This window comes from Nerophis ophidion, unplaced genomic scaffold (genome assembly GCF_033978795.1).
Source record: "Nerophis ophidion isolate RoL-2023_Sa unplaced genomic scaffold, RoL_Noph_v1.0 HiC_scaffold_35, whole genome shotgun sequence".
NCBI classification, from domain to species: domain Eukaryota; kingdom Metazoa; phylum Chordata; class Actinopteri; order Syngnathiformes; family Syngnathidae; genus Nerophis; species Nerophis ophidion.
Genome location: NW_026906957.1, coordinates 252,417 through 264,900, shown reverse-complemented (window position 1 = coordinate 264,900; position 12,484 = coordinate 252,417). Strand labels below are relative to the sequence as shown.

At 37.9% G+C, this 12,484-nt stretch overlaps 2 protein-coding genes across 2 annotated transcripts in view; one reads left to right on the top strand and one right to left on the bottom strand.

Annotated features, from left to right (window-relative positions):
• The window catches only part of LOC133546637 (gastrula zinc finger protein XlCGF57.1-like), a 147,072-nt gene that overhangs the window by 63,472 nt on the left and 71,116 nt on the right, over positions 1-12,484 (top strand). The window lies entirely within an intron of this gene.
• Positions 5,040-12,484, bottom strand: part of LOC133546642 (gastrula zinc finger protein XlCGF8.2DB-like) — a 244,536-nt gene continuing 237,091 nt past the window's right edge. The window contains exon 2 of the mRNA XM_061892439.1: positions 5,040-6,350. Coding sequence (XP_061748423.1) covers positions 5,284-6,300 — 1,017 coding nt within the window. The 5' untranslated portion in view covers positions 6,301-6,350 and the 3' untranslated portion in view covers positions 5,040-5,283. The remainder of the gene's footprint in view (positions 6,351-12,484) is intronic.

Sequence of the window (12,484 nt, the reverse complement as noted above, 5' to 3'; positions counted from 1 at the left end):
CTAAAATCACACATGAGAACACACACTGGAGAAAAACCTTTCTCTTGTTCAATCTGTGGTAAAGGTTTTACACAAAGTATCAATTTGAAAGTACACATGAGAACACACACTTGTGAAAAACGTTTTTCCTGTTCAACCTGTGGTAAAGGTTTTACACAAAGTCAGAGTTTGAAAATACATATTAGAACACACACTAGAGAAAAACCTTTTTCTTGTTCACTCTGTAGTAAAGGTTTTACACAAAGTATCAATTTGAAGGTACACATGAGAACACACACCAGTGAAAAACCTTTTTCCTGTTCAATCTGTGGTAAAGGTTTTAGAGAAAGTCAACATTTGAAAAGACACATGAGAACACACACTGGTGAAAAACCTTTTTCATGTTCAAACTGCGGTAAACATTTTACTCAGAGGCCAGATTTAAAAGTACACATGAGAACACACACTGGAGAAAAACCTTTTTCATGTTCTATCTGTGGTAAAGGTTTTACAAGAAGTCAACATTTGAAAGTACACATGAGAACACACACTGGAGAAAAACCTTTTTCATGTTCAATCTGCGGTAAAGATTTTACTCGAAGGGAAAATTTCAAAAAGCACATGAGAATACACACTGGAGAAAAACCTTTTCCTGTTCAATCTGCAGTAAATATTTTGCGCAACGACACTATTTGAAAGAACACGTGAGAACACACACTGGAGAAAAACCTTTTACATGTTCAGTATGTTGTAAAAGTTTTTTACAAAGTCAGCATTTGAAAAGACACATGAGAAGACACCCAGGAGAGAAAGTGTTGAGTTGCAGTGTGTGTGGTGAAAGATTGTCTTCTAAGTACCAGTGTAAGAAACACAAGTGTGCTGGTGAGAACAGCAGCAGCAAATGAAACTGCAGGATTTGAAATAAACTGTCCAGACTTTAACTTTGACCTTCTAAAAACATCAGCACATAGTTTCTAAGATTTATAGATGAGATATTTTAGATTATTACCTTTTTTCAGTCAAGTACTACACATGACAAGTGTTTTTTAAAGTTGTTCATGATTTATCCCCCTTTTTTAGAATTCCTCAAACATTATCAATTTCAGAAAACATGGGAACGTTTGGAATGTTTGGGAAAAGTTAATTATGTACATCATCCCACAGAGCTTTACTGTACATCCATCCATTTGTTCTACCACTTGTCTCTTTCATTTTATATGTATAGCATTTAATCACATACTTGTCCGCCAAAGGGTGTTGCGTTTTGGAGGAACTCCTTCTGTCAGAGTGCTGGTCACACTTCTTTTACTGCGGAAATCTACTCACAAAAACAATCCAAACAGTAGGAAACAAAAAATGATGGTGCGAAAAAGAGAAGACTAAATGTGCATTTTGGAAAAAATAACAAAAGCTACTTCTATACACAAATAAAGTCAACTTGGTTTGGAGTTACAAGACGTGCACACTACAAAACAACACCAAGATGGATGGCACTGGGAATGGCCAAGGTAGCAAAATACTCAAAGCATGGAATCAACTGGCGTGGAGTAGAATCGCCGAGTGCCATCCAGCTGTCAAGGTGCTGCTTAAGTAGCACCAGGGTCAATTGGAAGCAGCTGTGCACGTCCCACAACTCCGCCCACAAAGGCAACACAGGAACTCTAGGAGGAAGGAGAAATGTAAGAACAAGGTCAACTGCACCAAAAGACGAAAACTGACTGTTGGAGCCAAATTTCCTTATTTGCTTATATTGTTTTTATTTTGTTTTCTCTGATTGATAGCTGGCTTCAGTTCATGCTGAATGTCCCTTTCTGCAGATTGCTCCGCCCACTTCCTGTTGAGAACCAGGAAGTGTTGACAGGGATGGGACTGTTGCTATGGTGCGGTTGCCATGGTAGCCTCCTTTAATTGTGTTCAGCTGGGAACACTGGGGGGTGATTGCATGGAGGACAAACAGTTTTGGAGCGTGTGGTGTGGTGTGTGGTCAGGTCTCACTGCTGTGACAATGTGCCATTCAAGCCAAGGTCAGCATACATAATGTTCTAGAACCTACTTTTCATTTCATTTTGATAGCTTGGAATAAAGGGATTGTCATATCCAAACACATTTCTACAGTACTGGACATTCAATCATCAAACTGGTCAACACAGTATCAGTATCCGTATCAGTATCAGCCCAAAGATAAGTGCTGTACAATGAGAATAAAATGCCTCGTAACCGATTATACAAATGTGATCAATTCATCTTGATATTGTCCTGCCACAGTGAATAGGTTTCCCTTTTTAAAGGGCAAATTCCTCCCAGGGTCTTTTGTCCTAATGACTGTCTGGATAAAGTGAGGAGAATATAATTAAGGAAAACAATTTATTTTACTAATAAACTAGATTAAGTAACACATTTTTACAGTTAGCTAAATTGGACAGAACACCTGCATCATCTTCTCAACAACACCCACATTCTTACAAACAACATATTTAAGAATGGTGGTGTTAAATACAAAGTGCATTCAGATACAAACAATTATTTTTGATGTTTACTCTATTAAAGGACACATATGTGCACATGTATGCACTGATTAAAAATACAGAACAATAATGCCCACGTTTAGACTTTCTCCATCCAACGCCATCTTGCTTTCTCCTCTTTTCTATTTCCAGCAGACTAGTAGAACATCTTAGGTGTATTGCTGCCCTCCACAGTCTATTAACAAAATGTCTTCCTTCTGTCCTATGGCCCACACTGCAGACTTGGACACAAACAGGACAGAAAGTAAAAAGCAGCTTTAAGGAGGTCAAAACAAAATGTATGCATTCTTTCCAACGGCCGCTGGGTGGCAGCAGAGGCTCCATGTATCACCTGAAGAAACATTTGACTTCTGACCTTTCCACATTATTTCTCTCATCTTTACTGCTGGAGTTCAGCTCACTGAGGATGTAAGCTACATTTTGGTATCTTAATTATCTTTAATTATTCATAAACAGGCTTAAAACAAACCATTATTATCATTACTGCCTCATTTGTTTCACTCTCTACTAATTAAAACTATTCTAGCATGAAAACATTCAGGATGTTCATACAAACAATATTACACATCCCCCAAACGTAACAATTTATTATGGTATTCATATAATCTTACATTTAATATACACATGGTCATAACAGTGCTGACAATTTAAATTCCCTGTGGGGATTAATAAAGTATTTCTGATTCTGATCATTACATCACTCTCATAAAGCCTTTAATGCTGAATATGTTTTTTACGATAGCTCAGCTTCACAATGTTGGAATATTGACTGCTGATATTAATATTCTTCTATTGTTTACAATATTACAGTCTACTCTTTTTCTTTGCTCAAATGAACAGGATGGAAGTGTCTTTGTCACTACTGAGTGTAATTATGTATATAATAATCTTCATTACCGCTTGATTTAACTCTCATTTTATTTTATCCATAGAGAACTTAACCATAAAAAGATGGCTGCACATCAATAAACCATCACTAAACTTCAATAAAACTAAATACATCATATTTGAAGATTGTAAAAATGTAAAACACAAATTATGATGGATAATATTGAAATTAAAGGAATTAAGGTAATCGCATTTTTCTGAGTTAATATAGATGATGAAGTAAACTGGACACTACATGTAAGTCATATAAAGAAAACAATAAAACAATGGAGTGCAATACTAAAGAGAATAAAATACGTACAAATATTAACTAGAATTATTGTAGCCAACTTCAGTTGAGTCATACATTGTTTATTGCATAAAAGTCTGGGGACATACATATAAAACAATCACACAACAATATTCATATTCAAGAGAGTAATAAAGACAACTAATAGAATGGATTCTAGAGACCCAACAAATTATTCAAAAAATCACACATTATAAAAGTAAAAGATCTTGTATAAAAGACAACTGTTCAAATGATGTATAAAGTCAATAATAATATGCTTCCAGAAGTGGTCCAGAAGATGTTTCAGATGTGAACCAGTAAATATGAACTAAGAGGGATTTATGTGTACTCAAAAGCAAAGGTATGAACACATGTAAAACAAATATGTACATCATATAAAAGGAATTCATCTATGGAATTATCTACAATTAGAAAATAAAATATGTAACACGTCATTTTTCAAAAAACATATAAAACACTATTATGAATAAGTATAGAGGTAAATTATGGATATTTACACATACAATGTTTATTGTATGTAACATAATTGTATGTACTGTTTATTCTCACCCTTTCAGTCAAATTGTTGTGTTCATTTCAAAGTACACAAATGTGTATATTAACTCATGTACTTGACTGTGATAAACACACTAATCTGAAGTCTCTAATCTATAAATGTTAGAATCATATAAACAAGATTGTGTTACACACACAACAATGTCACACATGTTATATGTGCTGATGTTGTTAGAAAGTCAAAATGAAAGTCTGGACAGTTTATTTCAAATCCTGCCGTTTCATTTGCTGCTGCTGTTCTCACCAGCACACTTGTGTTTCTTACACTGGTACTTAGAAGACAATCTTTCACCACACACACTGCAACTCAGCACTTTCTCACCTGCGTGTGTTCTCATATGCACTGTAAGAGTGTTTAGGTGACCAAAGCTTTTATCGCAGCTTGAACAGGAGTATGGTTTTTCACCAGAGTGCTATATCATGTGTAATTTTAATTGTCGTCCTTCTATATAACTTTTACAACATACTGAACATATGAAAGGTTTTTCACCAGCGTGTGTTCTCATTTTTACTTTTAAACTTTGTCTTATGACAAAACTTTTACCACATTATGAGAAGGAACAAGGTTTTTCTCCAGTGTGTATTCTCATGTGTGTTTTTAAATGTTGCCTTCGAATAGATTTTTTACCAAAGATTGAACATGAAAAAGGTTTTTCTCCAGTGTGTAGTGTCATGTGTGCTTTGAAATGCTTCTTTTGAGTACAATCTTTACCGCAGATTGAACATGAAAAAGGTTTTTCTCCAGTGTGTGTTCTCAAATGTACTTTTAAACCTTGATTTATTACAAAACTTTTACCACATTCTGAGCAGGAAATTTTATTTTCTCCAGTGGTAATCTCATATGTACTTTCAAAGATTGCCTTTGAGTAAAATTTTTAACACAAATTGAACATGAAAAAGGTTTTTTCTCCAGTGTGTATTGTCATGTGTGTTTTAAAATTTTGCCTTCCAGTAAAATTTTTACCACAGATTGAACATGAAAAACGTTTTACTCCAGTGTGTGTTCTCATATGTACTTTTAAACTTTGATTTAGTACGATACTTTTACCACAGTCTGAGCAGGAAACATTTTTTTTCTCCATTGTGTAATCTCATATGTACTTTCAAAGATTGCCTTTGAGTAAAATTTTTGACACAAATTGAACATGAAAAAGGTTTTTCTCCAGTGTGTATTGTCATGTGTGTTTTAAAATGTTGCCTTCGAGTAAAATTTTTACCACAGATTGAACATGAAAAAGGTTTTTCTCCAGTGTCTATTCTCATGTGTGTTTTCAAATTATGGCTTTGAGTATAATTTTTACCACATTCTGAGCAGGAACAATGTTTTCCTCCAGTGTGTGTACTCATGTGTGATTTTAAATAGTACCTTTGAATAAAAACTTTCCCACAGATTGAACATAAAAAAGGTCTTTCTCCAGTGTGTGTTCTCATGTGTACTTTCAAATGTTGACTTCGTGTAAAACCTTTACCACATTCTGAGCAAGAAAAAGGTTTTTCTCCAGTGTGTGTTCTCATGTGTCTTTTCAGACGACAATGGTATTTAAAAGTTTTGTGACAGAGAGAAGATGTGAAGTGAGTGTTGTCAGTGTGACATGTCTTATCATCTTTAGAGTCTTCATCATCAGTGTCAGGAGAGTGTGACGTTGTGTCCTCACTATCTGATAGTGGAGCTAAGAGCTTGTCTGCTTGTGATCCTCCACAGTGGTCTCCATCAGCTTCTGTTGTCATGTGTTGTGTTGAGCTGCTGCTTGGAGGCTCCCCCCCTCCCCTCTCCTCACTTTCACCTTTCACCTCATCACCTTCACTCTTCACAGGGACACCAGTCACTGGGAACTCCTCCAACCATTTAGGCTGACTGATGCCCTCTTCCTCCTCTTCCTCTTTAATGTGCGGCGCCTCTTGGTCCTCCTCTTCCTCCTTAGAGTGAGGAGTCAGTGGATCCACCACTTCCTTTTTAAAATGGGGTGTCAGTGGGTCCTCCTCTTCCTTTTTAAAATGGGGTATCAGTGGGTATTCCTCTTCCTTCTTAATGTGGGAGGGCTGTGGCTCCTCTGTCCGCATCCTGAAGCTCCACTTCTGTTGCTCAGGGTGAAGATGTTCTTCACAGACATCTGCAAGACAAACACAGCATCTCTGCTCAGTCACACAATGCATTCAGTACTTTTACATGCACTTAGGAAAAACAAGTTATCGTATGAACTGTCTTGAAATCTCAGTGACGCACAAACACGCTGCTCTTTACAACATTATTCACAGGAAAAGAAACAAAAACCAGGACAGGACTTTTTACTATGGATGAACGATATGGTTTAAAATTGATTTTGCGATACAGTATTTCATTTAGAATTACTGATAGAACCATTTTAAAACAGGCTACACAGGCTCCTAATTTAGTTGCTGAAATATGCAGTAAAATATTACATTTCCAGTATTATTTTCTCAAATAAAGTAACCAGATATTAACAGTAAATAAACAAGTACATTAATAATAACTGTTTTGACAAAATAATACTATTAGAAACGAACAATATGTTACTGCATATGTCAGCTGCCAAATTAGGAGCTTGTGTACCTATTTTGAAATTATTCTATTCTCAATCATATATCAAATTATATATTGTGACATATTGTTGTTAGGATATAGATTTGAGGTCATATCGCCCATACCAAACATTGGTTCGTCGAGTCATTTTGTTTGGCCCACCAAATATATTTAATTTTAATATTCTTCAGATGTGTGTGTATGTTTAAAATGTTGTACTACTGTTCTACATCTCGTGGAAGTGTCATGTCATGGGGATGGTGTGTTTTCAACTAAGGGTGTGACGATACGGTCAGCTCACCAAAGGATACTCGATATTGGCTTTAGGAGAACGAGCCAATATTTTGGTGGTTAACATGATTCTTACACGTGTGTACATTATGTGTATATGAATGTACTTTTAGGGACGGCGTGGCGCAGTGGGAGAGTGGCCGTGCGCAACCCGAGGGTCACTGGTTCAAATCCCACCTAGAACCAACCTCGTCACGTCCGTTGTGTCCTGAGCAAGACACTTCACCCTTGCTCCTGATGGGTGCTGGTTGGCGCCTTGCATGGCAGCTCCCTCCATCAGTGTGTGAATGTGTGTGTGAATGGGTAAATGTGGAAGTAGAGTCAAAGCGCTTTGAGTACCTTGAAGGTAGAAAAGCGCTATACAAGTAAAACCCATTTATTCATTTATTTATTGATTTACTTTCCCTTGTGTGCTTCGTTTGACTGTAACTTCATAGTGGATAATATCTATAAACAACCTCAATTGTTTTACATATTTAATTTGAAGAACTGTTTACTTATCTGACAAATTCAAAGGAAACTGCACTTTTTTAAAATGTCACCTATCATTCACAATCCTTATGTAAGACATTTGTTTCAAACTTTTATGAATTTGAATTATTAAATAATCATGAGCAAAAAATCAGCTAACATTGGAGTCAATGGGAGCTCCTCTGTTAGACCCACAAAGTCCTCCAAATAACCATCCCAAAAAATTGCCAACAATACTCATTTTACATTTTGTGACCTGAATATTAACAAAGTATTAATGATATTGTTATTATAAGCGCTAATATTAAGGACCTACTTTTAGCGGCGCATTGATCACAGAAGTAACTAGCTTATGCTGCTATATTGACATACTGAACTGTTTTCTCACCTCTAAGATAATGAAAGCTAATTCTACAAACCCTGTTTCCATATGAGTTGGGAAATTGTGTTAGATGTAAATATAAACAGAATACAATGATTTGCAAATTATTTTCAAGCCATATTCAGTTGAATATGCTACAAAGACAACATATTTGATGTTCAAACTGATAAACATTTTTTTTTTTGCAAATAATCATTAACTTTGGAATTTGATGCCAGCAACACGTAACAAAGAAGTTGGGAAAGGTGGTAATGGATACTGATAAAGTTGAGGAATGCTCATCAAACACTTATTTGGAACATCCCACAGGTGTGCAGGCTAATTGGGAACAGGTGGGTGCCATGATTGGGTATAAAAGCAGCTTCCATGACATGCTAAGTAATTCACAAACAAGGATGGGGCGAGGGTCACCAATTTGTAAGGAAATTGTTGAACAGTTTCAGAACAACATTTCTCAACGAGCTATTGAAAGGAATTTAGGGATTTTACCATCTACGGTCCGTAAAATCGTCAAAAGGTTCAGAGAATCTGGAGAAATCACTGCACGTAAGCGATGATATTACAGACCTTTGATCCCTCAGGTGGTACTGCATCAAAAACTGACGTCAGTGTGTAAAGGATATCACCACACGGGCTCAGGAACGCTTCATAAAACCACTGTCAGTAACTACAGTTGGTCGCTACATCTGTAAGTGCAAGTTAAAACTCTACTATGCAAAGCGAAAACCATTTATCAACTACACAGGAACGCCGCCGGCTTGGCTGGGCCCGAGCTCATCTAAGTTGGACTGATGCAAAGTGGAAAAGTGTTCTGTGGTCTGACGAGTCCACATTTTACATTATATTTGGAAACTGTGGATATGGTGTCCTCCGGAACAAAGAGGAAAATAACCATCCGGATTGTTCTAGGCGCACAGTTCAAAAGCTAGCATGTGTGATGGTATGGGGGTGTATTAGTGCCCAAGGCATGGGTAACTTACACATCTGTGAAGGCACCATTAATGCTGAATGGTCCATTCAGGTTTTGGAGCAACATATGTTGTCATCCAAGCAACATTATCATGGACGCCTCTGCTTATTTCAGCAAAACAATGCCAAGCCACGTGTTACAACAGCGTGGCTTCGTAGTAAAAGAGTGCGGGTACTTTCCTGGCCCGGCTGCAGTCCAGACATGTCTCCCATCGAAAATGTGTGACGCATTATGAAGCGTAAAATACGACAACAAGACCCCGGACTGTTGATTATTTCTGCCCCTATATATGCCTGTCTTTGTTTGCCTTTTGTTCTCGGACTTTAGTTTGCTACACAAAAAGGAATGATGTCGCATTTCCCGATTGTGGTAAAAGACTTTTTGTTATACGATTAGTTTCCATGCTATTTTGTTTGTTTGCTTGTCCGTAGTTTATATACTAGCGCTTTTTGTTCCTTTTATCTTCCACGTTAGTTCTGTTTGTTTTGTCTTTAGTGCCTAATGCAAGTGTTTTTTGTTCAAAAATTGTTTTTGTAGTGTATAACAAATCATTATCCTTATCCTCACGCTGTGTTCCATCCTCCACTGCACCCACGAGAGAACAACTTTTCACCACGATGCCAGCAAGATGTCACAGTAAAGTCCGAGTTAATGAAGCTTCTCTCGCAGCGGAAGTCGAAGAATTCGACAGGATAACGTGGAGGTTAGCCCAAGCGATGCAGGCTGGGACATTCCGCGGCGCGCCGGATGTCGAGATGATCTTGGGGCTTGGAGGTCTCCAAGTCCCGCTTGACTCCACTAGGTCCGGCAACGCCCCGTCTCACCCCACCCCCTCGCACGCGTCGGCAGAGGCGGAAGCCGCGGCGAAGGGCATCGCCTAGCTAACTCCACCATCACCCCTTCACAGACACAGCCACTTTCAACTCGTCCAGGACTCACCATACACGCCTGGTAATCCTTTTTGTTTTTCTTCTATTGACTCCCCCGGAGTCAATAGAAGAAATCTGATCTGGTGACGTCAGCCCTCTTACGTCCCCAGAACATAGTGGGGATTAAGAATTTTTTTTAGAGCAGGCACTTCCTCAGTCGTCCACAGGGGACATACATGACAATCTTACACTCCTTAAATACATTTGTTTTCAATCACAGTATAAGTCTTTATTTTCTGAATTTGATTGCTTGATTGATTTATACTTGTATTAGTAGATTGCACAGTTCAGTACATATTCCGTACAATTGACCACTAAATGGTAACATCACCATTAAGTTTTTCAACTTGTTTAGTCAGGGTCCACGTTAATCAATTCATGGTACAAATATATACTATCAGCATAATACAGTCATCACACATGTTAATCATCATAGTATATACATTGAATTATTTACATTATTTACAATCTGGGGGTGGGATGAGGAGCTTTGGTTGATATCAGTACTTCAGTCATCAACAATTGCATCAACAGAGAAATGTGGACATTGAAACAGTGTAGGTCTTACAGTAGGATATGTACAGCCAGCAGAGAACATAGTGAGTTCAGATAGCATAAGAACAAGTATACACATTAGAAGAACATTTGATTATTTACATTAGGTTATTTATAATCCGGGAAGATGGGATGTAAATGGAGGAGGGTATTAGTAAAGGGTTGAAGTTGCCTGGAGGTGTTGTGTTAGAGCGGTTTTGAAGGAATATAGAGATGCACTTACTTTTACACCTGTTGGGAGTGCATTCCACATTTATGTGGCATAGAAGGATAATGAGTTAAGACCTTTGTTAGATCGGAATCTGGGTTTAACGTGGTTTGTGGAGCTCCCCCTGGTGTTGTGGTTATGGCGGTCAGGAAGTAGTTGGACATGTACTTCGGTATCAGGGAGGTGTAGCGGATTTTATAGACTAGGCTCAGTGCAAGTTGTTTTACTCTGTCCTCCACCCTGAGCCAGCCCACTTTGGAGAAGTGGGTTGGAGTGAGGTGTGATCTGGGGTGGAGGTCTAAAAGTAACCGGACTAGCTTATTCTGGGATGTTTGGAGTCTAGATTTGAGGGTTTTGGAGGTGCTAAGGTACCAGGAGGTGCAAGCGTAATCGAAGAAGCGTTGAATGAGAGTTCCCGCTAGAATCCTCAAGGTGCTTTTGTTGACCAGAGAGGAGATTCTGTAGAGGAATCTCGTTCTTTGGTTGACCTTTTTGATGACCTTGGTTGCCATTTTATCACAGGAAAGATTAGCTTCTAGAATGGAACCTAGGTAGGTGATCTCATCTTTGCTGGTGATAACAATGTCACCCACTTTTATAGTGAAATCACTGACTTTCTTAAAGGGGAACATTATCACAATTTCAGAAGGGTTAAAACCAATAAAAAACAGTTCCCAGTGGCTTATTTTATTTTTCGAAGTTTTTTTCAAAATTTTACCCGTCCTGGAATATCCCTAAAAAAAGCTTTAAAGTGCTTGATTTTGGCTATGTGCGAAGCCACTGTTCATTTCCCTGTGACGTCACATAGCGATGCCAATACAAACAACATGGCGGTTACCACAGCAAGATATAGCGACATTAGCTCGGATTCAGCCTCGGATTTCAGCGGCTTAAGCGATTCAACAGATTACGCATGTATTGAAAGGGATGGTTGGAGTATGGAGGCAGATAGCGAAAACGAAATTGAAGAAGAACTTTTCTTTTTATTTATTAACTTTTATTTTTTATTATTGTAAAACTGAAATACACACAATGACAATGTATAAGCTATATGATTCAATTAACATACTGAAATGTTATACACAATATCTAAACATTAGCTTCACACAAATATACAGCATTATCGCCAAACAAATACTGCTGAGTGTTGAAACTATTTCGATGGTGGAAATATGCGACCAGCAGCCATTTTAAATCCTCAAACATTCATTAAATTAGTGCCCAAAAATCGTTTTTCAATACACATCTTACTATCAAACTTAGCAACTTTCCACCTTAGTATTGAGTTACATAAACAAGTTAAACAGTTTACTTACAGACTTATCTTTTCCAAGGCTTGTAAGAGTTAACACAACTCGACTACTTCTTATTGTTTATGAACTAGACAAACATCGTAAACCGGAAGTGCCCAAAGTAAACCGGAAGTGCCCAAACTAATGACGCGCAGCATTTCCCATCGCCACAAGGTGTCAGTAATAGTCCACAATCAAACGGGCATAACACTCCCCGCTTGGTATAATGTTTTATACCACTATACAGTCTCTTTACGAAGGAGCAACACAACCTCTGAAACAGGTCTAGTGTAGATTATTGGAGTACCTTGTCGGATGATCTTAACATCTACTTTTCTTACTTTGCTGTCATGGCTGTTGATAGACTTGACGATGAGTTTAGTGGGCCATTCATTTCTTCTCACCTGGCCGTCTTTCAGTAGTACTAGGTCTCCAATTTGCAGGTTAGGCCTTTCTGCATACCATTTTCTCCTAGTTTGTATGGTTGACAGGTATTCTTGTTTCCATCGCTTCCCGGATCTATCAGAGAGAGATTGGACTTGCCGCCATTGTTGTGAGTGGATGTCTTTCACGTTGAAGTCTCCTGGCGGTGCAGATATGACGTC